Raw genomic sequence first — 27,122 nt, forward strand, 5'->3', positions numbered from 1 at the left:
ATTGAAATCGGTTTGGTTTGGTTCGGTTTGTTCGATTTTTCAATTAATTTCAAAAAAAAAGCTTAAAACTCCAAGAAATGTTAGAGCTAAGACTAAAGTATAAAAAATAGTAAAATTGCTATGAAGGCTGCAACATTCATGACAAATTAGTGGAACTTATCTAGTAAAAATCAAGTTCAATTAATCATGAAAATGAGCGAGTTGAGGGCTGAGAGTGTAGCAAAATAACTAAAAATAGTCTGCAATATTACAATAGAATAACTAAGATAGCTCAAAGTTCAACAAATCAAAGAAAACATTGGCATTGTGTAAGTATGGATTTGCACCATTATATTTTTCTTTTGTCTAATCCTCCAAATTATGTATATCATATATTCCCAATTTTCCATTACTCTAAGGATCACAACCCCTTCAACTTCGTGTCACCAACAGAAGCTTAAAAATTCAACCCACCAAAAAGATAAAACAACCAAATTAAAAGAATCAGATTAAAATCAACAAGAACAAAAACAATGAAATTAAACAATCAGAGCTATCAATAAATAATCCTAACAAACAATCAGATTACAATTAGCAAAAACAAAAACAATGAAATTAAACAATCAGAGCCATCAACAAATAATCCTAACAAAAATCAGCAAGTAACAAATGATAGATTAAAAATAGAATTATGAAAACAAATTGTGAGAAATAAACAGAATTAAAAAAAATTCTAAGACTTGAAAATTTTTAAAACAGAATTTAAAAATCAGAATCATAACAACAAATTATGACAATTAAAAAGGATTTAAAAACAGAATTAAGAAGAAATCAAAAACCCTAAGAGAAGGAAAGATGCAGCGACGGAGGTGGAGTTTCTCTAGTAAGATAGCAAAACATTGTTCAGCAAGCAAAGAACTTGAAATCAGAAACTGAGTTATAACTAAAAAATGAATACCAAATAATGAAACTGAGTTATATTTATTTAAGTTAAAATCCAACATAGGTTAGAGATATGTGATCACTAGACAATTAAAGTAAGTTATATTGGATAATAGGGGTGTTTAAAACCGATCCGGACTGAACAAAACTGACCAACCAAAGTCCGTGGTCCTCCGTTCTCGTCGTTTGCTGTCCTCGGTGGTTACCGCCTTACCGTACTCGGTTCCTGCCGCGTCGCCGGCCTACTTTCAGTGAATCAGCGTGTTCTCTGCTTCATTGTTCAGGACTTCAGGCAATTTTTTTATGAAGATTATTTGAATTTTGCGAAGATAATTTGAACTGTGAATTGTGAATAATTGTGAATTGGTTTTGGATATAAACTAATAATTGTTTTTTGTAGTTTCTAAGTCAGTGAAAGTACCACCAGAAGAGTATATAAAATTAGAAATATGAAATCCAAAATCGTGTAAGATTTTACTTGTTTAGTTGTTGTGTTGATGCTGCTGTTATTGTATATGTTTAAAAGAATTAGATATCATGAATTATACTTGTTCACTTGGTTAATCTTAACTTATCTCGTCGCTGCCTTCTGTCTCATCCTTTTACAGAGACTGTAGTCTTCTTCATCATTGGTGACTATACTCTGCTCTCCCAAGCAGCAAATCCAGGATGAATATGACTATTAGAACTCTGTCCCTTCCTTCTGGAATTGCTTTCCCCACCCCGACAGATGTTTTTATGTTGAAGCCCAACCTATTATTGCATCTTAGTTCCCTTGGTTATTACCAGGTATGACTTGGAGTTATTTTTCTTTGTATTATCTCTGAGTTTATTGATTCAAGTGTTTGTGTTGTCGATTATTATTGGTTATTATTTGGACTGAATTACAATAGGTATACATAGAAATAAGTCACTAGTATGAAATACAAAATACAAATATACATTGAAAATAAATTAAATAACACATGAACTTATACATTGTTGCTTGATTTTGGTATACAAATAGCATTTTTGCTGAATTGCGGGTTCGTGTACTAAAAAAAATAAAATTGTCACCCTTATTTATGTTTCTTGGTTGAGATTCTAAACAAAAAGTGGATAATTTCCTTTTGTTTCCTTTGCATAGTTTTCTATAATCTAATATTAAACGGGTTCGTCTTCAAACTGGCAATATCCCATTCTGGCTAAAGTAATTTACTTCATTGAATATTATTCTTAGCTTTTATTTGGGTTGTCTACTGTGACAAATGCAATGGTTACTGCCAATTATGTTACAAAAATGCTCTTCTGTTCCTGTTTTTGTTTATCAGTACAGTAGCGGTAAGATTAGGCTTTCCGTGGAGACTAGAATTCAAGCAAAGAAATGTTTTCGATGTAAATTGAAAGTCAGGGATGAAGTGCCACAAAATGCTGATTTTCTCCGGCAATATGCAAGAAAAGAAAAAAAACCTTTTCCGACGCCCATTGTTGAGCTGCGACGAGTAGCTAGGGAAAGGTTAAAGATGATGAAAGATCAGCTAAGAAAATCACTCTCAGCCCCAAAGAATGGGTTGTTTGTGACGAGCCTTATACCAACTGCTTATAATGTGTATAATGCAAGGATCACTTTAATTAACAATCTAAAGAAATTGCTCAAAGTAATGCCGATGCATGCTTGCGGGTAGTTATCCTTGATACCTTATCATACATTCGGCTAATGTGGAGTTTCTATGATCATAACCTCAATTTGATATGTTTTCTTTGTTATTGATAAATGCGATAATAGTAATACAAACTAGTGCTGTTGTTTGGGGTCATGTGACATTTTTGTTTGCTTAGTAGTTTCTTTTACAATTTCTTTAAAGTGTTTCATAGGTCACAAAGTTTTTCATCTTCACTACATTTTAGCTTTTTTAATTGTTCTATCCTTAGTGAAATTTGAATCTAATTTCATACTGACAATGCCACATACTATTTTTTTAAAAAGCAAATAATTTATATCTTCCATTTTCAACAAAGAAAATTTGAATGCTAGACATTTACAACCTACAGTTTATAACCTTATGTGCCTATTATTAATATATTAATTGTGACGGGCACGTTGTAATTATATATATGTAAACATATTTTTCTGTATTATACATATATACACAGATAGGACAATTCGTTATAGGCTATATAGTATATATATAAATTAGGGTATATAACCTATTATCTAATAATACTTTATATATTAATAATTTATATAGTTAGTAATAATAGGATAAAATATTATTTAGGTTATATATAAATATATAAATATAGTATTAACTTAATAGCGTAAAATATTAGTATAGGTTATATAGTTACATATTAATATATAAGTTATGTTATATACCCTAATATATATTCCTATAGGTAATCAATTAGGGTATTAACTATATAGTTAATATATTTATAGGTTACATATAAATAGCTTAATAACCTATATATGATAATTAATAATATATCTATTATTACTCTATATAATTATGTTATATACCTTAACATATTAGTTACCTAATATATACCCTAATAATATAATATTACCTATATTAGTTATATATTAGTATATATTACTTAACTATCAATAGGTTATATATTACCCTAATATTACTCATAGGTTATATATTATATAATTATATAGGTTAATGATATATTAATATTACCTATATATTTTAATAAATAATTAATAAATACAACTTAATAACCTATATTAATTAAGCAATTAGGTTATATTAATATATTTAACTAATATGTATATATTATAACAATTTAACTAATTAATTTAGATAATACACTAATATTTATTTTATATAAATAGCATATAATATATTATGGTTAATATATAATATTACCTATATTATTAGGGTATAACTTAGTTATATAGTCCTATTATTAAGGTTATTTATTAACCCTAATATAAAAAATTTATAGGGTAATACTATTTTTATTATATTAGGGTAATACTAATATATTTTTATTATATTGTTATAATTATTAATATAAATATATTATCTTAATAATATATACACAGGGTAAAATACAATGTAACCCTATTGTATATAGTATATATTATTTAGTAACCGTATTTTTTAATATTATAAATTAACTCTAGATATTAGGGGTGTTCAAAACCGATTTAAATCGATCAAAACTGATCAACCAAACCAAATAAACCGATAACTGAATAAATCGATAACCGAAAAATCGAAAAAAATAAAATTTTGTCCTTTTTTGTTCGGTTCGTTTCGGTTTTCGATTTTTGGTTTTATTCTAAAAATTTGAACCAAACCAAACCGAACCAATAAACTTAACTACTCATAAGTTAATTTACAAAACTATCCCCACTTCTATACCTTACATACCTAAACCCTAATCCACTCACACACACTCACTCACTCTGAAGAAAAAGCGCCGCACACTCCTCTCTAACTCTCTCACTCACGCACACAAACTGCTCTCTCACTCACTCAGTGTCAGTCACCACTCTCCTCTCTCTCAATCACATACTTACAGTCATTCACTCTTTGCTGCCGTCGCTGTCCAGCAAAGGGCAAAACCTGTCGTTTTCATCTTGTCGTCCGTCGAAGCCTCACGACATCCATCAGCATCGTCTAGCAGCGGCGTCGTTCTCAGTGTGGTCACTCTCGGCAGCTGCATGCGTTAGGCTCCGTCATCTTCAGTCTCTCCACCGTTGTTCATGGCCCTTCGCCAGCCGTGATACTTCGTCGTTCTCAGTCTCTGCGCATCCATGGTTGCAATGGAGTCTCATGTATCACTTGTTTAGTCTTTGTTCTGATTTCTTGTTTATTATGATTTTTAAAATTTTCAAGCTTTAGGGTTTTTATTTATTTAATTCTGTTTGTAAATTGTGTTTACTTGCTGAAACTTGCAAATTCTTTGTTCTAATTCCTTAGGATTTTTTTTAGGTTTGTTTGTGAATTCTGTTTTATTTGCTAGAATTTGTTGTTATGTTTCTGATTTTTAAAACAATATAAAAATTGAGACACAGACCCTGTTATTCTACTTTGAAGATTGAGATTAAAATAAATTAATGAATGATATTTCAAACAAGTTTCTGCATATGTTATAAGTTAGAAATTTCTTTGATTTCCATTTTGAAGGTTAGTTAGGCCAAGAAGGTAATGATTATCCAATATAACTTAGTTTCATTGTCTAGTGATCACATATCTCTAGCCTATGTTGGATTTTAACTTAAATAAATATAACTCAGTTTCATTATTTGGTATTCATTTTTTAGTTATAACTCAGTTTCTGATTTCAGGTTCTTTGCTTGCTGAACAATGTTTTGCTATCTTGCTAGAGAAACTCCACCTCCGTCGCTGCATCTTTCCTTCTCTTAGGGTTTTTTATTTCTTCTTAATTCTGTTTTTAAATCCTTTTTAATTGTCATAATTTGTTATTATGATTCTGATTTTTAAATTCTATTTTAAAAATTTTCAAGTCTTAGGGTTTTTTTTTAATTCTATTTATTTCTCACAATTTGTTGTCATAATTCTATTTTTAATCTATCATTTGTTACTTGTTGATTTTTGTTAGGATTATTTGCTGATGGCTCTGATTGTTTAATTTCATTGTTTTTGTTTTTGTTAATTATAATCTTATTATTTGTTAGGATTATTTGTTGATAGTTCTGATTGTTTAATTTCATTGTTTTTGTTCTTGTTGATTTTAATCTGATTCTTTTAATTTGGTTGTTTTATCTTTTTGGTGGGTTGAATTTTTAAGCTTCAGTTGGCAACACGAAGATGAAGGGATTGTGATCCTTAGAGTAATGAAAAACTCGGAATATATGATATACATAATTTGGAGGATTGGGCAAAAGAAAAATATAATGGTGCAAATCCATACTTACACAATGCCAATGTTTCCTTTGATTTGTTGAACTTTGAACTATCTTAGTTGTTCTATTGTAATATTGCAGACTATTTTTAGCTATTTTGCTACATTCTCAGCCCTCAACTCGCTCATTTTCATGATTAATTGAACTTGATTTTTATTAGATAAGTTTCACTAATTTGTCATGAATATTGCAGCCTTCAAAGTAATTTTACTATTTTTTTATAGTTCAGTCTTGGCTCTAACATTTCTTGCAGTTTTAAGCTTTTTTTTTTTCTGAAATTAATTGAAAAATTGAACAAATCGAACCAAATCAAACCGATTTCAATTGGTTTGATTTGGTTTGGATGGTCTCGATAAAAAAACTGAACCAAACTAAACCGCAGTTAAATTAATTGATTAAATCGGATGACTTTTTTTCTAAAAAATCAAACCAAACTGCACCGCGAACACCCCTAATTCATACACTATAGTTTGTTTAAAAAGACAAATGAATTCATAGAGATCTGATTCAGTTAATCACGTGTATTCCCTATTTCTTTTTATTCTGGGCCGCGTTAGGCCCATATAAAACTAACACAAAAGTAGAAAAGCCAACCCAACAACAAAGGTTTTTGAAAAAAACCAACAACTTTTCTAAAAGAATGAGACTAGAGTCCAGCTCAAAACAAAGGGTTTTTGAAAAGTGGGACCCACGAGAATCCGAAAAAATGACACAGACGCTCGAACGCTATCTTATCCTGGATATCACTACAACCAGTCAAACCACCAACTTCCTTCACTTCACAGTTCACACTGACCGGCCGGTAACAGAAACCAGAATATCTAAAACCCAAAAAATTATAAAGAAAAGAGAATATGGCGTTCTCAGCTTCGTTCTGGTCTTCGCTAATTCCTCCAAACAGAGGATTTCGTTTTGCTAGAGCACCTCCCGTCAATCAAAAACCGACAACCAAACAGCATCCACTCACAACTGCATTTGCCATTGACCCGCTCTCGACTGCAACCGCGGCCGAAGTAACCGGTGCAATTGACGGGACGACGATCGCCGTTATCGGCGGGGGATCGGTGGCTGCGCTGGCGGCTGTGCTGTCGCTTTCGGACCCTGAGAGGCGGCGGAAGGAGCAGGCGGAGGTGGTTGGAGGGGGCGACAAGGAGGTTGTGAGGGAATACTTCAACAACACGGGATTCCAGAGGTGGAAGAAGATCTACGGTGACACGGAGGACGTGAACCGGGTTCAGTTGGACATAAGGTTGGGGCACTCGAAGACGGTGGAGAGCACGCTTATGATGTTGAAGGACGAAGGGTCGCTGGAAGGTGTGACGGTGTGTGACGCCGGTTGCGGCACCGGTTCCCTTGCGATTCCGCTGGCCAAGGAGGGTGCCATTGTTTCCGCCAGCGATATCTCCGCTGCTATGGTTGCTGAAGCTGAGAAACAGGTCACTACCACATTTCTCCTTTTCTTGCTATAGGATTTAATCATAATAATGTAGTTTAGCAAAACCATTAGCAGTAGATTACTAACTAATTTTATCTACACTGTTAGTTAGCTAACCGAATCAGGTACTTCAACATGCAGACATAACTGATTTTTATAGAATATAACATCAATTATCAGTTATCAACACCGGCATTAAGTAAGAGATAACTTCCATTTGCAGGCAAAAGAACAACTTGGATCAAGTGAAGATAGTGTATCCCCTGCAGCTGCGATGCCGAAATTTGTGGTGAAAGATTTGGAAAGCTTAGATGGCAAGTATGACACAGTGGTGTGCCTGGATGTTTTGATTCACTATCCGCAAAATAAGGCAGACGGCATGATTGCTCACCTTGCATCATTGGCCAGCAACCGGTTGATTCTGAGTTTTGCTCCAAAGACATTCTATTATGATCTGCTAAAGAGGATTGGAGAGTTGTTCCCCGGACCTTCAAAGGCAACAAGGGCATATCTTCATTCGGAGGCAGATGTAGAGAGGGCATTGCAAAAGGTTGGCTGGAAGATAAGGAAGAGAGGCTTAATCACCACTCAGTTTTACTTTGCTAAGCTTGTCGAGGCTGTTCCTATGTAGTGATCCTTGGAAGGTGAGTTTTCGATGACATAATCTATTTTTGTTTAGAGGGATTCCTTATGTAAATTGTAAGGCCTTTTTCTTTTTAACTTTTTTTTTCTTTTTTCAGTGCCATTGTATGCTTTGAACAGCTCTCTGCATATAATTCGATTATACAACATATTTTTTCTTTTTTCTCAATAGTGTAGATGATGCTGAAATGTTCCTCTATTTTATTTTTATTTAAAAAAAAATAATCAATTGAATTTCAATTTTGAAACTAAGCCTGAGTTGATCCACTGGATCTTCCTTTGTGTAATAATGTTAACTTGCTCCAACCTTTGTTGAGGACTTAGCTTCCTTTATAATCACTATGTGCATCATGTATCCTCTATTTTTCTAGTTTTCTCTTGCTTTAGCTTCACTTTTAGGTTTTAGCTTAGTTCCCTACTCATTTATGTGTCACCGTGTTACGTACCAAGTTTATTAGAAATTAGGGACCTAATTGTAATTGAATGAATATGGGGTTTTGTAACTAACTTGCCTAGCTGGAAAATGAGTGAGAGAAAGGGAGCATTCTGTTATGAGAGAGAGGTGGGAACTATAAAGGGCTGTGGGAAGTAGTGAGAGGGCATAAAAATAGAGAGAAATAATAGGATTAGACACTAGGAGAGAATCAGGTCTCGCAAATACCTGATGCTTTTGTCACTCAGTCCTTTTACTGCATAATACAAGCAAATACTGGGAAATTGGATGATATCTCACTGATATCACTGCATCTCCCTTGCCCTTCTACTATGTTTCATTTTTCTACCTAATCTAGATGCCAGGTTCTTACACACCGTGAGCTTATTGTAATGAATACATGAGTATAGACAAAAACTGTTGGGAAAAAAAAATAGAAAAGAAAGTTTTACAGGTTGCTGGATATAGCTTGACTGTAAAGGAACTTAAGGGATGTTGTAAACAACAAAGTGATTAATGTAAAATGGTAATTTCTTAGATCCTTCTGGTTCTGTGCAACTGTTGCTGACTGGGTCAGAGTAAGAGGATTATTAGCACATATTCAATACTTATTAGCTATTCTTCCTAAATACTTGCAGGAATTAGGGGGGAGAGAGAGAGAGAGAGGTTTGAATTGTTTAAACATTATCTTCATGTGAACAAATGATAAGAAAAGTTGTTTCCACCCAAAAATAAAAAAAGGTATCATGAGAAGGAAATGCTAAGAGTTATGTTCCTTCTTAAATCTGAATATAGTCACAGCTTGTCAGCAATTTTTGATAGAGCATCTGTGAGCTTGCCGAGGGCTGCAACCAAGCTATCTGTTTGCTCCTTCTGATGTTCTCTGGCCAACTGGTAGTTCATATTCTGAGCCCCAAGATGTGCTTTCAGCATGTTATTGTTCCTTCTTAGTACTCTGACAATGTTGTTATTGAAATTTGTGGTGTGTTCACTATTACCTGGTGATAATCTCCTCTTCTTATGCCCCTCCTGTGACACACCTTCTCTTTGAAAGCCTGAACCAACAAAGTAGGTGAGAGTCGATCCATGGACAAATATATCAGACTAAATCCCCAAGTGGTTTCTGAGATTCACATCATGTACCGATTTGGTATCTGAGGTTCCAATTGCACTATAGCATCTAAAATGGTTTTCTCATTATATCAAAACGATATCGCATCTGCTTTCCAAAGGGAAACACGTCATTCCACAAATGTCCGGCGTGGCATTGGAGGGCTTTGCCTCACTCTGTTTGCTAAGTCATTGCAGGAAAGGGGTTGATAACAGTGCAATTGGAATCTCAAGAACTAAATCGATGCATGGTGTGGATCACAAGAACCACTTTGGGAATTTAGTCGATATAACAACTATTGGCACTAGTAAGTTCAATCACTTTACCTGGTGGATGGTCGTAGTTCCCTTTGCAAGATGTTGGTGTTGGTTGTTTCTCTGCTATTGAGTGTGGAGAAATTAGTTTTGGTCAATAAGAGATGGGTAATCTGCGTAAGCTTTGGGCAAAAACAACTAGAATAAAGGCAATTGCCCATCAAGCAGACATAATCCCGCCAACTGATGTTTTTAAAAATAATAATATATACTCCATCATGTCCTTTTTTTTATTGGAATTGAAAATTATAATTTTTTAAGTTAAATGCATACGTTTATTTTTTTTGGTGACTGAATGCATAAGTTTATGTACATGAAAAATGTTATTTATATTTAAGCTTTAGACATCTCTTTATACATTTAGTTAAAATTTCCAGCTACATTAATGTTAGAGTAAAGTGATAAATAAATTTTTGAGGATTTACACCTCGGACATATTATTCCTTAAAGAAATAAAAGGTACCAATGAAGTCATTTTCAATATCAGATATGGACACATTATTTCCAAATTAGCTCTTATGATAAGGATAAAAGGTCTCAATTTAAACACAACTTATCCATGTCTGCTATCGTAAAGAATTTTATTGGTATTTTTTTTAGGAATTAATTTATCCGAAGTATAATTTTTCAAGTCTTTATTCGTCACTTTACTCTTAATATTAATATTAATATATAGGGATAAGTATTGTTTTGGTTCCTAATGTTGAGGGTCAGAATCGAAACCGTTCCCAAGATAATTTTTTATTTAGAATTATCCTTAACGTTTTTTTTCGTATTAAAATCGTTCTTTTTAATAAAATTTTTTATTTTATTACTAAATTATCCCTATTAATAAAAAATTATAAAATTAAAAAAAAAAAAGAAAACACGCGAGGGGGCAGGGGAGAAGGGAAAAGGGGAAGGAAAAGGGGAAAGGGAGAGGGGGAAGGGGAAGGGGGCAGGGGGGACGGCGCTGGCGCTGGCGCTGGCGAATGGGGAGCTTTTTGCTTCTGCTTGAGCTTCAGCTTCTGCTTCTGTGATTGTTGCGTCGCCGCAAAGGGGAGCCCGATGCAAGGAGGGCGGCGCACGAAGGAGAGAGAGGGATCTAAGGCTGAGCTGGGTTCCTACCACCGCCGATCTGCCCAGCCGTCGTCGCTCCGTCGCCCATGAGCTGCCGATGGTTCTACTTCGGCTTCTGCATCTGCTTCTTCTTCTGCATCTGCTTCTTCTTCTTGCTTTGGCTTCTGCTCCTTGCTTTGGCCTCTGCTTTCTGCTTGAGTTTTTGCTTCTGCTTCTTGTGCTTCTGTGACTGCTTCTGCTTCTACTTTTAATTCTGATTTTGATTTGTTGTTTCTGATTTTATTGTTGTTGTGTGTTGATTTGGTTGTTGAATTTGTGTTAATTTGTTGATTTGTTGAATTTCCGATTCCTTGATTTGTTAAATATGTGTTGATTTCATTGATATTGTTATTCTGGTGGTGGAGGTGCTAGTGCTGGTGGTGGTGGAGGTAAAGGTGCAGGTGGCGGCAAGTATTTTTGTCCGGAAAAAGTTAAAAGGACGATTTTAATACGAAAAAAAACGTTAAGGATAATTCTAAATAAAAAATTATGTTGGGGACAATTTCGATTCTGACCCTCAACATTAGGGACTAAAACAATACATATTCCTAATATATAATGTATTAACGGGTTTGATAATGTATGAGACATTCTTTCAAATTTGCGGTAAGAAGAATGCTAGAGGGTTAGCCAGCAATACTTACAAGTGTAGGCTAAAAGTATATTATAATGGTAGAGGGTCAATAGAATTTATTATGTTTCGCCAATAGTTAGCCAACAATGTTTAAAAATATAGGCTAAAAGAATGTTGTTAGATTACTAAATTCAAAGAATTTAACTGATGGCTAGAAATGCTGGCTAAAAACATTAGGTTGACATTTGAACTTTTCTCTTGCACAAATTGTTTTTGTTTTAAATAACATAATAAGCAGCATGGTTAAAAGTAAGAATTTTTGGAAATCAAAGATACTAAGACAGAAGGCCCTAAAGTTCTAATACAAGATAAGCAAAACACTAAAAACAGTGAGACAGTACAACATGCATATATAGGTAACGTCGTAATGATGCAAGTGATGTAACTAAAATGGAGGTAGAGAGTCCATTGGAACAGAGAGGATACCTGAAGTAGGCAATTTGGGTAACGGTATCTTCTGTGTACTCCCCATCACCATCATCATATTCATCACCGTTTCCTTAGCACCTGCAACAGTAGGTGTTTTCAACAGCATTAGACTACTGTTATTCACCTTCCCTGTCTCTGTCGTAGAATTAGTGTTGTTCTCCTCTTCAGTGCTCCAACCCATCTCACTGTCCACAATGGTCTCATCATCCTCCATATCGTCGTCCTCATCAACCTCGTCATGATTCTGGCGATGAGGTTGATTGCGACTGCGATGATGATCCTTCTTTCTTGCCGTCACCACAGCTTCTCCTTCCCCCCGATCACCACCACCACTAATATTTTCTTGTTTTGGTGGGCCCTTAATAAGCGTCAATGGATACGCGGCTGCAGTGCATACCCCTCCATCAAGAACATTGTAGACTACAGAATCAAAGAACCCCGGCAACTTGTTCTCCTTTCTCTTATCATTCCTCATCATCCAAAACGATTCATTCTCATCCTTCACATTCGTTTCCCACTTCTTGATCTTCCTGAAATCAGTGAGAAGGTTCCCCCATCTTTTTCGACACTGAACAGCGCCTCTCTTAACACCTCGTTGCTGGCACAACGATGAAACCATATCCCACTTTGGATCCGTCTGAAGAACAACAAACCCAGGTGGCGATTGGTACCTGTTAATCTGTTCCCCACTCTCGACAAGTTTCTTGGACTCTATGAGAACAAGGGACTCTTGTCTTGTCCATCTTGGATGTCTTGTCGCTTTGGCTCTTGTTTCGCCTTTGGCTACGGTTTCTGTTGCTGTCGTTGGTTGTTTTGCAACGGTTACTAGTGGAACATGTTCACTACCACCACCGGAAGAACCTACGCTGATGTTGATATTCTTCTCTGAATTTGATTCCATGGCGTTTATTATGATCACGCGCACACGAGTGTTTTTTGTGGATTGAGATAAGATACAAACCATTCATATAGAAATTAGAAAATGTTCTTTTGCTTAGTAGGCAAATGAAAATTTCTCAAGGAGGATTTCATATTATTTCGTGTAGGCAACATTTTTTTCCAAAAATGGATCACAATTTTTGTGTCCCATTTTTGTGTTTTTTCCTTCTTCTGTTGGTAAAAAAGAAATTACATTCCATTAAATGATCATGAAATTATGTATATATATAATGCAAATCAATTTGGGTTGGTTGAGTAGTCAGCTTACTTGTTCGTTTGTAACAACCAAATATATATATATATATATATATATATATATATATATATATATATATATAGCAACAAATATATAAAATATATACTAAAATTAGTCACTAATATAAAATATATTAAAATATAAAATATAAATTAAAAATAAATTAAATTACACTTATATTTATTCATATACTTTGCATTTTTTATAAAACAAATAAAAGGATAGTTGACTCTAGTCATTTATTTGGACACTTAATAATTAGCGTGATCTTCTTCCAACTAAGGATCTATTTACTTATAAGGAACCAAAAGCAGTCAAAAAACAAATTGGGGGAAGTCAATAGTGTCCTAGTTGTGAATGGGAATGTTACTCAACAAATTAAAAGAAATAACTGGAATGCACCACAGAAGATAAAGAAATAAAGACAGTGGTTGAATGGAATTTATTACTCTCTGAAGATTTACAAATACATAATATTATTTGATAAAAAAAAATTTGAAACATGACTTTCTAGCATTTCTTAAGAGCCGATATATATGTACTCCTAATTTTCTTCTTAGTTCCTATTAAAATAAATATATCTTTTGAAAAAAAAATTCATTTTAAGTAATGCCTCATAGTGTGTTTGGATGAGATAATTAAAGAAGGCAAAAAAATAATTTTTAGAGATTATTTAAAATTTTTAAACAAAATAATGTTTTGGATATTATTTTAGAAAAAAATTTGAAAATTCAAGAGATTTTAATGAAAGATTTTAGGGCAAAACACTAAAATAAGCCAAAGGGAAGAAATTTTTACGTAAATTCGCCAAACCAAAATTTAGTTCATGAATCAACCAATGCATATTTATATGTAGTTCGAATCAATTAGATTCGAACTCAATCTACACATAATTCGAATCATATTGCTTCGAATTATACACAAAACTCACACACACACTAATTCGAATCAACTTGATTCGAATTACACACATACAATAATTCGAATCAAGTTAATTCGAATTACACCCTGATTTATTAAAAAAATTAATAATTTATTAAAAAATTTATTAAAAAATAATAATTTAAAATTAAAAAAATATATATTTTATTTCATGTATTAAAAAAAATCTAACAAAATATTTAATTACGAGACTTTTTTTAAATATTAATGAGCTATCAATTCAAATTCCATACAATACTCTTTTGTCCATTTTTAATAGCTCATGAATATTTTTTAATAAATTTTTTAAATTATATGGTGAGATATTACATGATTCGAATTACGCATGGAAAGTTCAATCACTCTGATTCGAATTATATGGTGAGCAATTCGAATTCTATACAATACTCTTCTGTCCATTCTTGATAGCTCATGAATACTTTTTAATAAATTTATTTTAATTATACCACAAAAATATTTTATTCTATGCAAAATAATTTAAAAATGGCTTAAAAGATGTTAGGAGTACTATAAAAATTTGCAATGACTTAGGACATTAATAATTTAGAAATTAAAGAAAATATATTTTATCATGTATTTACCTAAATCACTAGAATATTACAAACTTTTATAGTACTCGTAACATTTTTAAGCGATTTTTTAAAATTATTTTGTATAGAATAAAATATATTTTTTAATTATTTTGGATGGAATAAAATATTTTCTTTAATTTTTAAATTATTATTGACTATCTAGAGTATTTTATTTAAAATTTGTGTACATGCATGTATTTACCTAAATCATTAGAACATTACAAATTTTTATAGTATTCCTAATATTTTTTAAGTCATTTTTTAAATTATTTTGCATTATTTTTTTGTGGTTTATATAATTAAAATAAATTTATTAAAAAATATTCATGAGCTATCAAGAATGGGCAGAAGAGTATTGTATAGAATTCGAATTGCTCACCGTATAATTCGAATCAGACTGATTGAACTTCCCATGTGTAATTCGAATCATGTAATATCTCACCATATAATTTAAAAAAATTTATTAAAAAATATTCATGAGCTATTAAAAATGGACAAAAGAGTTTTTTATGAAATTTGAATTGATAGCTCATTAATATTTAAAAAAAGTCTTGTAATTAAATATTTTATTAGATTTTTTTTAATGCATGAAATAAAATATATATTTTTTAATTTTAAATTATTATTTTTTAATAAATTTTTTAATAAATTATTAATTTTTTTAATAAATCAGGGTGTAATTCGAATCAACTTGATTCGAATTATTTTATGTGTGTAATTCGAATCAAGTTGATTCGAATTAGTGTGTGTGAGTTTTGTGTATAATTCGAAGCAATATGATTCGAATTATGTGTAGATTGAGTTCGAATCTAATTGATTCGAACTACATATAACCATACATTGGTTGATTCATGAACTAAATTTTGGTTTGGCGGATTTACGTAAAAATTTCTTCCCATTGGCTTATTTTAGTGTTTTGCCCAAGATTTTAGCTATATAAAATGAGAAATTTTATTTTTCTCAAAAGAAAAAGAATTTCAATTTTCTTCTCTCTTTACCTCACTTTAAACTATATTTATATGCATTAATTAACACTTGAAATTAACAAATAATAAAATCAACTATATATTTCATGAATAAAGGTAATTAACTTTCTTTTTTAAATAAAATATTTTAATAGGGTTAACCACTAAAAATGCTCCCAAATTATTCAGACGCTGATAAAAATACCCCCGAATTTATTATCGACAAAAATGCCTTCAAATAATTTAAAAACACAATAAAAATACCCAACAGTAAATATATATTTTCAAAAAATGCCTTAGAAATTGAATTTTCATGTAATTTTTTGCAAGCATGATTATAAAAATGAGATATTATTATTCTTAAAATTTGGTAATTTTTTGTTAAGTATATATTTTTTTATAATTTTTTTGTTAACAAACAATAATACATTTAAAAAATCACAAAAATAAGTATATACTTAACGAAAAATCACCAAATTTTAATAATAATAATAATATCTCATTTTTTTAATTATGTTTGCAAAAAATCGCATCAAAATTCAATCTCTAATATATTTTTTGAGAAATACATATTTAATGTTAGTTTTTTTTTTGCAAGATTATTTAACATTAAATATGTATTTCTCAAAAAATACATTAGAGAGTGAATTTTGATACAATTTTTTCAAGAATGATTAGAAAAATGAGATATTATTATCCTTAAATTTTGGTAATTTTTCGTTAAGTATATAATTTTTTATAATTTTTTGTTAACAACCCATAATACTTTTAAAAAATCACAAAAAAATATATACTTAGTAAAAAATTACCAAACTTTAATAATAATAATATCTCATCTTTTAATAATATTTACAAAAAATTACATCAAAATTCAATCTCTAAGGTATTTTTTGAAAATATATATTTACTGTTAGACATTTTTGTTGCGTTTTTAAATTATTTAAAAGCATTTTTGTTGATAATAAAATTCAGGTGTATTTTTGTCAGCGTTTGAATAATTTGGGGCATTTTTGGTGGTTAACCCATTTTAATAATACAACTAACAATTTTTTCAACTAAATAAAAAATTTTAAACTTAAAAATAGTTTGATTACATTACAGTATTTGAATTCTCTTATATTTAAAATACACTGAAATTTAAGAATATTCATCCAAACATACTCTCAAGCAAAGTACAAAGGAAGTAATAGCAGATTTTCAAAACTTATCAGGAAAATATTTTAAAACATTTATTGATAAGATAACATAACATAAAAACACTTAAAAATTATGGCAGAAATCTTAAAAATAAAAGTTTAGTAGCAGTTAAATGACGCTCGCAAGTCCTTATGGTAGAATTGAAGACATATCAGAGACATATCTCACGTAAAAAGGTTAAAATTTTAAAAAGAATCGATCATTGGAAACCGATTTTTTGTTATTCAATAAATAATTAATTTAATCAAAAGTATACTAAAAAAATAATAATAATGTCACTCTTAAATTAATAACGTCATTCTTTTTTAATTATATTTGTTTATCTTCTAAAGCTATTCTTAATCTTCCTTATTTGTCATATTGATATTTTCTTATATTTTTTTTTGATCATATATATCCATAAAATTTATGAATAATTTTAAAAATATATATAATTAGAAAAATGGCATTATCATCAATTAATTAGGAGTGAATTAACATCTCCCAAAAATGATTTGTTAGGAACAATAATTAAGGTTTCCCTCGTAATGGACTCAATCAGTAATCATTTTTATTTTTCATTGCAAATGGTCAATGAAAAAAAATACAATTTCTTATATATATGTGGTTTTTTATTCTATAAAAACAACAAAAGTGACACATAATCGAATTAAATTTTAAAGTGGTCCATCAAGTTATATTTAAATTTCATAGTGGCCTTTTAAATTAATAGTTATCTATATTCATTCTTAAAGTTATACTATAAAATTTAGAGTTGTCCTTCAAACAATTTCTATCAATAAAATGCTATCGAAAAACTGATATAGACAAGCTTCCGACACACTGGCAAGCCTAAACGACGTAGTATTTAGTTTGGCGCCTAAATCATACCAGACAACGTCGTTTCAATTGCGTAAGTATATTAACTCTTTCTTAATTCAACATTTTCTCTTCCTCCCAAAATACAAACAGAGACCTTTTCTTTTTCTTGTTACTCTTTAATGACTTTGTTCTGAAATATCAAGGGCACTCCTGCAAATATCACAGATGGCTTCATTGTCTAAGAGCACAGCGACATCAGTGTGCTTAAGGAGAGCATGACTGGAAAGAACACTGTTGTATGGTTCTATAACAGTCGTCCAAACCTGAAATCAGAAATTAGAAAGGAGGAAAATAACACTGTTAATTTCAGGTAAAGCAAATCCTAAAGTAGCGATTAAGGAATAGAACACGTGAGATAAATTCTTGAACAATAAATCTTCAAGTTATACCTGATGGGAAGGATAGATGGTGAAGTCGAGCTTGGACTTCTTGCCGTAATCGATGGAGAGGCGCTCAAGGAGGAAGGAACTGAAATCAGAGCCAGTATCGCAACCGATGGTGTTGAAAATGAGGAAGCCCTGGAGGCTGGTGCAGTTGTTGGCGAGCTTGCGAACATGATCAAGGCAGAGGTCGACGATCTCTTTGCTGACGATGTAGTGTCCCTTGGCGAAGTTGTTTGGGATTTTTTATTTTAATAAATAAAATAAATATAATATTAACCAAAATAAATATTTTTACGAGAATTTACCGATTTAAATTTCCTTGCCATATCTCGTTTACAGTGTAAACGAGATATGGCCCGTACGCGCCTATATATATAAGTCGTTTACAGGTTAGTTCCGGGCCCCAGTTTGACTTTATCAACATCTTTCTCCCCTCTTTTAACCCTTTCTGACTATACCTTTGACCGAAGCGGTGATGGCGCGCCAAGCAGGGAATGATGGGGACATCAACAGGCTAAATGAGATGACACATTACGCTGGGACGGCCGACTTTGAGGTTAGTTTCATTATGGTTGTTAAATTTAATGATGTTGCCATTATTAGGGTAGTCATGAAGATCTGGAACGTTGGTATATGACTTAAGAGTTAGGTCTGTAGTCTCAATTTAGAACTCTATCCGCTTGTGCTAGGTTGGTATGACATAATCATTATTAGTTTGAAACTCTATTATTCTTGTGCTATGTTCTTAGTATTTATAACGCTATAGTTAGGATTCGCCAATTATCGAATATATAATATAGAGACATGTGTAGACTAGAAAGCTGAAATATTGTATTCTTAAGGCTAAAATATTTTTGTTTTTCATTCTTCAGAGGCCTCGCTTCCTACTGCCCCGACGAGTGAGCCATACTTTACCTCCATCGGACGCCATCGTCTTGTATCTGGCTGAGGCCAGATTCGGCGACGCCGTGCCCCTCAGGGATTTTACTTTTCACAATTCCCTGATTTCGGCACTGGTGGAGCGATGGCGTCCAGAGACACATGCATTTCATCTCCCGTGGGGTGAGGTCACTATCACCCTGCAGGACGTGGCGTACCACCTAGGCCTACACGCACACGGTAACCCCGACGGGGGTTCCTCCATGACTTCGGTAGGTGGTACCATACGGAGACGTGGGCGTTGGTGGAGCAACTCCTCGGTGCCAGGCCTCCCGTGGCAGCACAGCAAGCGGCGCAGAGGAAGGAGTCCTTCATGCTGAAGCTTGTGTGGCTATGGGATCGTGTCCGCCAGATGCCCCAGACAGACGATCCCGAGACCCTCCGACAGTACGCCAAGTGTTATATCATGTTACTGATTGGAGGGTATCTGATGACCGACAAGTCCAACAATCTGGTGCACCTTCATTGGCTATCGTTGCTCTGGGACTTTGATGAGTGTAGAGCATTTTCCTGGGGATCAGCTGTGTTGACCTGGACGTATCAGTCCCTTTCTTTGGCGGCTCAGTGGGGCATCACGGATATCACTGGCTGCACTCTGCTGTTGATGTCTTGGTTCTATTAAATATTTTCTCAGTGGTGTCCACCAGATAGAGGCGTCTACTAGTATCCTCTGACTGCAAGGTGAGAAATGTATTTTTATGTATTTAAGTTAAATAATTTTGTCAATTCTTTTGGTATGCATTACTTAACGAACCGTATATGCTCTCCTGCGATGTGTTAGGTTGGTTGGATTGCCGCAGCAGAGCATGGATCAACATGAGGCTGCGTTGGAGGGTTTCAATTGACCAGCTATGATTCGACGAGGTTAGTTGTAAAATACTTATGTTTTATTTTGGATAATTAGATAGATATCATATGCTTTAGTATGCTTGTTATATGGATAATTAGATAGATTTCGTATAATAATTGTGTTTGTGTTATGTTGAAAACTTTCTTTCTTCATTTTGCATGGAGAATCTACGATGACCTCGCCATGCAGGCTTTGTGTCCGCCCTGGTTTCGTGAGGAGGAGGAGTGGAAGATATGGTTGTCAGCCGTCCCCCTATTGTGCTTCAATATCGTCCGATTTCACCACGTTGATCGGGTGAAATGGTAGTTCAATGGAGAGCAGCAGGTACCAGGCACTCCGGTAAATCTTGATAGGTGAGATTGATGTTATATTTCGACTTACTTATCTGTTAAAAGAGTTCAGTTATTATGACGTAAGGAAGTATTTAACACACCATTTTCATTGACAGGTACCTGACTACCACTGGTCAAGGTGAGGATGTATAGTGGCCGCTCAAGCTGAAGAAGTGGTACGATAGATGGCACCAGAGGTTTGAGCCCGGTTGTCAGATCACTGTGCACCACACCTTCGATACCAAGACGACCCTCGCTTGTGTCCCACTGAGCTTGCTCAATATCAAACTCTTCAAATCTGACAACGTCTCCACACGCTGAGTGCGAAATAATATCGGATCCTGACACTCAAATATCACCCCATTGTCGCCATTTCTCATATGACAATTGGGATAAAGAAGCACAATTATGAATGGATTGTTACTAGCCATTCAGCTTTGTTTTTGAGAGAAAAATGAGACAGAGAAAGGATATGAAATGTGTGAAGAATACCAAGGGTTACACATCCTTTTATAGATGCTGAATATTTGTCTTATATATATATATATATATCTCGTTTACAGTGTAAACGAGATATACACGTGTCAGGCTGACTTGCCATATCTCGTTTACACTGTAAACGAGATACGTGAAAAATCATCTCGTTTACAGTGTAAACGAGATATGGCAAGAAAATTTAAATCGGTAAATACTCGTAAAAATATTTATTTTGATAAATATTATATTTATTTTATTTAATAAAATAAAAAATCTAGTTGTTTGTGGCGTCCTCCTTGCCAGATATAAGCTGCTCTGGGAGGAAGAGCTGTCAGTAGGTGCCAACTCTGACCTCGTCGATGACGGTTGGCTCTAGGTCAACAAAGACAGCATGAGGAATGTGCTTGTCGGATCTTGTCTCACTGAAAAAAGTGTTGAATGCATCGTGCACCATTCCAAAGGAAGTGTCACCGGCAATTACAGAAATCAGATCGAAGAATTGATGAATCGAAAAGTGACATTGGAATAGAAACTGAAATTGAAACCTAGTTAGTTTGTTAGTTACCTAGGCATCATACCATCAGACTTGATGCCATTGATAGAGAAAGGTTTCGTTATTGTCGTTATTCTTTCTCCTAATGAAGAACAGCTAAGAAGAGAAGGTTTAAAGCAAATTTGGAAATTAGGGTTCTTAAAATTGGTAGAGACTAAATTGCTATAGAAAAATTTTGTCCTCCACATCAGTTAGTTGTTATTTTGCCAACGTGTCAGAAATGAGTCTACATCGATTTTTCGATAATACTTGTTGATGAAAATTGCTTGAAGGATGACTTTAAGTCCCTAAATGCAAAGAATGAATATGAGTAATTATTAATTTGAAGGACCACTACGAAATTCGAATATAATTTTAGGGACTACTTTAAAATTTATCTCACATATAGTTATATAAATGTATAAAATATGAATGTTGACATGGATATAGAACACAAGTTATAGGTCATGTAAATACATTGATTTTAATTTTTGGTAAGACAAGAAATACGAAGCATTTAAAATAAATTATAATAATATTTTAATATTCTATTAATATTAAAATACAAAGTAATGTTTTTAAGTATTTTAATATCTTTTTTAATCAAATAAAATTTAAATAATTTTTTTGTTTTAATAAATAATAATATATATTATTTTTAAATTCATTTCAAGAATATAAGTTAAGAAAATAAAATTGAATACGTTAACATATAATCTATTTAGATATATCTAAGTGTTTGTAAAATTTTTTTTACTTTTTATAAAAACGTAGTCAAATACAAAAGACACACTTCTCGAATGAAAAATAATATGTTCGACGTGGAGACGCATCAACTTAACAAAGTATGGGAATGGATTCTCTCAATTTTTTTAAATAATCGAGAGAGTAAAGTGTGATCTTTTACCATTAATTTTACAAGTGGGACTAAGAATAAATACGAGAGAGATAGAGAGCAATGAAAGATAAAATATCACACTTTATACTCTCAAATTTTTTTTAACAATTGACAGAATCCATTCCCACAAAGTATGGATACTTTATAGAACACGATAAAGAGCATGCCACATATTTGATAGTAAGAAATTAAGCTCTTTTTTGTCTAGATAAAATGTAATTAAGTTATTTTTTATTATTATTACAATTTTGATGTATTAAATATATAAAAAATTAAAAATTATTTTATTATTAAAATTTACTTTTAAAGAATAGCTAAATTCTTTATTTATTTATGAATACACAATTATTTGTATCTAAAAATTCAAAATACTAATAAATTATTTATAAATAAATAAAAAATATACTTATAAAAAAAATATTTCAACTAATAAAAATTTAAATATTGACAAATTTACGTATAAATAAAATGTAACATCCAATAGTTTATCGTATTGAGATTATATTTCGTAAATATAAAACTAATTTTATCTTTTTGTTCAACATTTTAAACTTTTATTTCATATTGATTTACTCATTATTTATTATTATTATTATTATTATTATTATTTCTCCATCACAGCCACCTTGTGCTCCGTCCCTTTTCTTTGGAAATTAAAGTTACTACTAGAGTCTAAACCACATAAACAAACACACAAACATATACACACACAACATATATTATAATTACTTGTCATTAAACTAAATTAAAATTTTTATTTTTCATAATAATAGAAATTAATTAATAAACATTTTAAATTTTAGATATTCTATTCTCCTCCATAGAATAAAAAATCCTTTCATAACATTATTTATAACCAATCATTTGTAATTTTCTTTTTCTATTATATTTCTCTCTTCTTTTAAATAACTGTGATGTATATAAGAATTTGCCTTTAAATGTTAATTTGGGTTTTACTGCGTCATAGGAATTTTGTTGGGAGCTGCATGCATACATACATTGACAATTTGACATCTATACGCTTCTGCATTTGTGTGGTCACTGGTCAGCAAGGATCCACATCTTTGCGTAAAGTGAGATAAATGAAACAATGAAAAAAGCTAATAATTACTTAACTCAATATAGATTTTAAATATCTTATCATACATTAACGAATCGAACAAAACAAGACATGATTAACTCCTTTATTCGAACAAATAAAAATAAATATATCATTTATAGATTAAAATTAGGGTTAATACCCAAATTCGTCCCCGAAAGATTACGCGATCTTCATTTTCGTCTCCGAATGATTTTTTTAATAAAATTAGTCCCTAAAAAATAAAAAATAAGTCAAATTAGTCCTTCTGTCAATTGGACGTGCCATGTGGCAGGTCAACGCCACGTAGCAGGTCAGCGACACGTGGCACGCCACGTAGCAGATCAGCGACACGTGACACGCCACGTGGCAGGTCAGTGACACGTGGCATACACGTGACATGCCACGTGTCACTTGATATATAAAAAAGATTTTTATAGTCAAAATAGTCCTTAAAAGTCCATACGTAAGTCATTTTTATCCCTCAAATTTTAAAAATTAGTCAAACTAATCCTTATATAATTTTTTTTATTTTTTTTTCATAATATTAAATTTGAAATATTTTTTGATACTACTAATTTTAGAAATATAATTGACAAACAAAACATTATTATCTTTTCTTCTTAAAAATTTTTTTCAATAAAATTATCTATCTCCTTTAATTCTTCTCAAAATCTCTCTTATTCTTTTCTATTCTCAAACCTTTTTCTTATATTATTACATTTTGCTGGAATATATATATATACTCAAAATTGAAATGTATGTATTTATTAACCTACACAAAGTTATATGCTCAAAATAAAAATTTATGTATGTTAACCTAAACAAAGTTATACCACTATTTTTTTTCTAATACATATTTTTTTTCTTCATTATGGTATTATTTACATATAGGATGTAATGGTAGTGATATTTTGAGCGGTAAGATGCTTTACCAGGAATAGCATAAACTTTAGAAACTATGTAGATGGTTGTGGATCACTTGTGGTGATCTTTTAAAATTTTTGACGAGGCTTTATAATCTTTAAAAGGGCTCCATAATATGCATAGAATTTGATGATCCGAGTACGTTTGGACCATTAAATAGTCCAATAATAAAATAAATTCTTTTAAATTTTTTAATAATTGCTAAATAATTTTTATTTAATTTTAACTACAATTTAATCCTTTATATATTATTTACTTATAAAATTTATCCTTTATTTTATAAATTATTTAATTATTTAATTATATATTATTTAATTATTACACTTTCCCTTGATTGAATATGTATGTTTCTTCAAAATTCAATCTGTGGAAGAGGTGGACATGGAGCTTGGAATTGCTTTCACCGCTTTGATCGACCACAGCTTCTTCCTCAGATGCAGCTCCTATACCATACTTTTTAGATAATGGTGCAGGTATTAAAATTCACAACTATGGTTCTTCTCTTTTATATAATAGAAATAGGAATAATTACTTTCGATTGATGAATTTATTATATGTGCCTTCAATTACTCAAAATTTGCTGAAAATAATCACTGTTACTTTGAATTTTGGCCTAAACACTGTAATATCTGTTATTAGAAATCTCAGGAGCTTTTCCTTCAAGATTTTACTAAAGGTGGCATATATGTCTTTGATGATCTGTTTGTCCCCAAATCTATTTCTTCCATACCAAGAATTCCTGCTTGTCTGTACACTAACGACAATATTAGCCTCAATTCAGCACCTTTCAGATCATATAATAATAGTTTTCGCTATAATAATGTTCCTTTCTTGAATACTAATGGCAATTATGACTTTAGTTTAGTATCTTCTAGTTCATATAATAGCAGTTCTGGTTGTAATGGAACCTTTTTGAATCAAGATTCATCAATAAAGAGAACTTTGGCTACTGCATGTAATAGATATAGTGACTTAGAATTGTGGCACAAGAGACTTGGTCACACTACTATGCAAAATGTTCAGAGAGTTTTACATCAATGTAATATTAAAAGTTCATCCATGAAATCTGTTAATAATATTTGTGAATTATGTTCAATGGGAAAATTACATGCCTTACCTTTTCATTATTCTAATTCAATTATTTAAATCCTCTTGAGCTTGTTTTCATTGATATATAAGGGTCAGCTCCAATTAATTCTCGAAATGGATATAAATACTACATTAGTTTTGTTGATGCATGTACTCGATCGATACACATGCATTTATCTATAAACCAATGAATCTCAATCTTTATCATGTATCCTATATTATAAATCTTTTATGTAAACTCAAAGTGGACAAAAATTAAAGGCTATTCAAACTGATCATGGGAAGGAGTTTCTCTCCAAAGCTGTCTTGGATTTTCTTAACAGCAGTGGCATTTAACGTAGACTTTCATGCCCCTATACTCACCAACAACAAGGTATGGTTGAGAGAAGACATGGAACAATAACTAAGATGGGTATATCATTGTTAGCCACAGCATCACTTTCCATGCAGTTTTGAGAATATGCCTTTACAACTGCTGTATTTCTTCTTAATAGATTACCTACTGTTGTGTTGAATTTTCTATCACCTTTCTAAAAGTTATATGGTAAGAAACCAAATTAAACTATGATGAGTGTTTTTGATTGCTGCTGTTTTCCCTTTCTTAGGCCCTATAATAAGCATAAATTAGACAATAAGTCTCAAAAATGCTTATTTTTAGGCTATGATTCACAGCACCATGGTTATAAATGTATGAATCAGGATGGTAAAGTTTACCTATGTAAAAGTGTGATTTTTGATGAAACAACTTTCCCATATCATGATATGTTTACTACTGCTTCTGCTATTAAATGTAATTCTGATTCAAACTCTATTTCTCTTTCTATTGGTGTTGTATCAAATAATCTACCTCTAACTCCTACTCACATTCATTATCAAGTTCTTGGTGATCTTAATGATAATCTGCCTATTACTGACATTCTAATGTCTCTATTAATAGTGTTACAAGTGAACAGTGCAGGTCTTCCTCAAACAACATAAATCAAACCTCCCTAAATGTTGTTGCAAGCAATACTAATACATATACAATGGTGAACAAATTACATCTCTTCCACTTAAATCAAACTTCCCATGCTGAACAAATTACATCTCTTCCACTTAATCAAATTTCTAGTTCTGGCTTAGAAATTACTTTACCACCCTGCCCACCCACTACAACTAATACATATACAATGGTGACGATCCAAAATAGGAAGTTTAAAACCAAGATTTTTCTTACTTCTAACACTATTAATTTAACATTACAGGTTCCTAAAAATGTAACCCAAGCCCTCAACTCCAATCATTAGAAGTCATCAATAGATTTAGAATATTAAGCACTCTTAAAATGCAATACATGGAGCCTTGTTGAACCACCATCAATAGCCACAATTATTGGATGCAAGTGGATTTATGCAATTAAGAAAAACCCAAAAGAAGAAATTTTAAGATACAAGGCTCGCTTTGTAGCTAAGGAATTTCACCAAATAGAGGGTGTGGACTATGAATAAGTGTTCAGTCCTATGATTCGTCCCTCTATAATTAGAGTGGTTCTAATGATTGCTATAAGTCAAGGTTGGGTGCTACGCCAATTTGATTTTAATAATGCCTTTTTGAATAACATTTTACATGAACAAGTTTACATGCACAAGGCTATGAGAGCTCTAATCCGAAACTGGTTTGTAAACTTATAGAGCTTTTATGGTCTTAAACAAGCACGGGGTGCTTGGTATTTCACTCTCAAAAATACACAAACAGTTTGGGTTAGATTGCACAAAGTCAGACACATCATTATTTGTAAAATTAACTTCAAAATCTTCTATTTATTTAATGGCTTATGTTAATGATATAGTAGTTATTTAATGTTGTAAGTGTGAGGAGTGTATGAAGTTAGTTTCATACAAAGAAAGCAAGAAAGAGCGAGGAGTTTATAAAATAAGAGATCCATTAATTTATTATCTTAAGGTTTTGAATTGGATATGGTGTCTTCTTATTTTATATTCTCTCGCTTGATTCGGGATGTATCAA

At 31.9% G+C, this 27,122-nt stretch overlaps 3 protein-coding genes and 1 pseudogene across 4 annotated transcripts; 2 read left to right on the forward strand and 2 right to left on the reverse strand.

Moving 5' to 3' along the window:
• The first annotated feature begins 6,535 nt into the window (after positions 1-6,535).
• Positions 6,536-8,031, forward strand: LOC130965203 (magnesium protoporphyrin IX methyltransferase, chloroplastic). Of its 2 annotated transcripts, XM_057889932.1 has the most exons (3): positions 6,536-7,221; positions 7,444-7,864; positions 7,961-8,031. In XM_057889932.1, exons 1-2 carry the CDS (start codon positions 6,640-6,642, stop codon positions 7,849-7,851), a joined length of 990 nt encoding a protein of 329 aa, XP_057745915.1. In that variant the 5' UTR covers positions 6,536-6,639; the 3' UTR covers positions 7,852-7,864; positions 7,961-8,031. The 2 variants fall into 2 exon arrangements, with proteins under 2 accessions (XP_057745915.1, XP_057745914.1); XM_057889931.1 differs by having other exon boundaries at positions 7,444-8,031.
• A 1,059-nt stretch (positions 8,032-9,090) lies between these two features.
• On the reverse strand, positions 9,091-12,782 carry LOC130966775 (trihelix transcription factor ASR3-like). Its single transcript, XM_057891599.1, has 3 exons — positions 11,879-12,782; positions 9,733-9,783; positions 9,091-9,350 (listed from the first exon to the last, which is right to left on the reverse strand). The coding sequence occupies exons 1-3, from the start codon at positions 12,780-12,782 to the stop codon at positions 9,091-9,093; spliced, it is 1,215 nt and encodes a 404-aa protein (XP_057747582.1).
• A 4,947-nt stretch (positions 12,783-17,729) lies between these two features.
• LOC130966776 (tubulin alpha-5 chain-like) lies at positions 17,730-23,054 on the reverse strand (annotated as a pseudogene).
• A 1,317-nt stretch (positions 23,055-24,371) lies between these two features.
• LOC130966778 (uncharacterized) lies at positions 24,372-25,175 on the forward strand. The gene is made up of 2 exons (XM_057891602.1): positions 24,372-24,502; positions 24,669-25,175. Exons 1-2 carry the CDS (start codon positions 24,494-24,496, stop codon positions 25,173-25,175), a joined length of 516 nt encoding a protein of 171 aa, XP_057747585.1. The 5' UTR covers positions 24,372-24,493.
• Positions 25,176-27,122: the final 1,947 nt, after the last annotated feature.

This window comes from Arachis stenosperma, chromosome 3 (assembly GCF_014773155.1).
Source record: "Arachis stenosperma cultivar V10309 chromosome 3, arast.V10309.gnm1.PFL2, whole genome shotgun sequence".
NCBI lineage: Eukaryota > Viridiplantae > Streptophyta > Magnoliopsida > Fabales > Fabaceae > Arachis > Arachis stenosperma.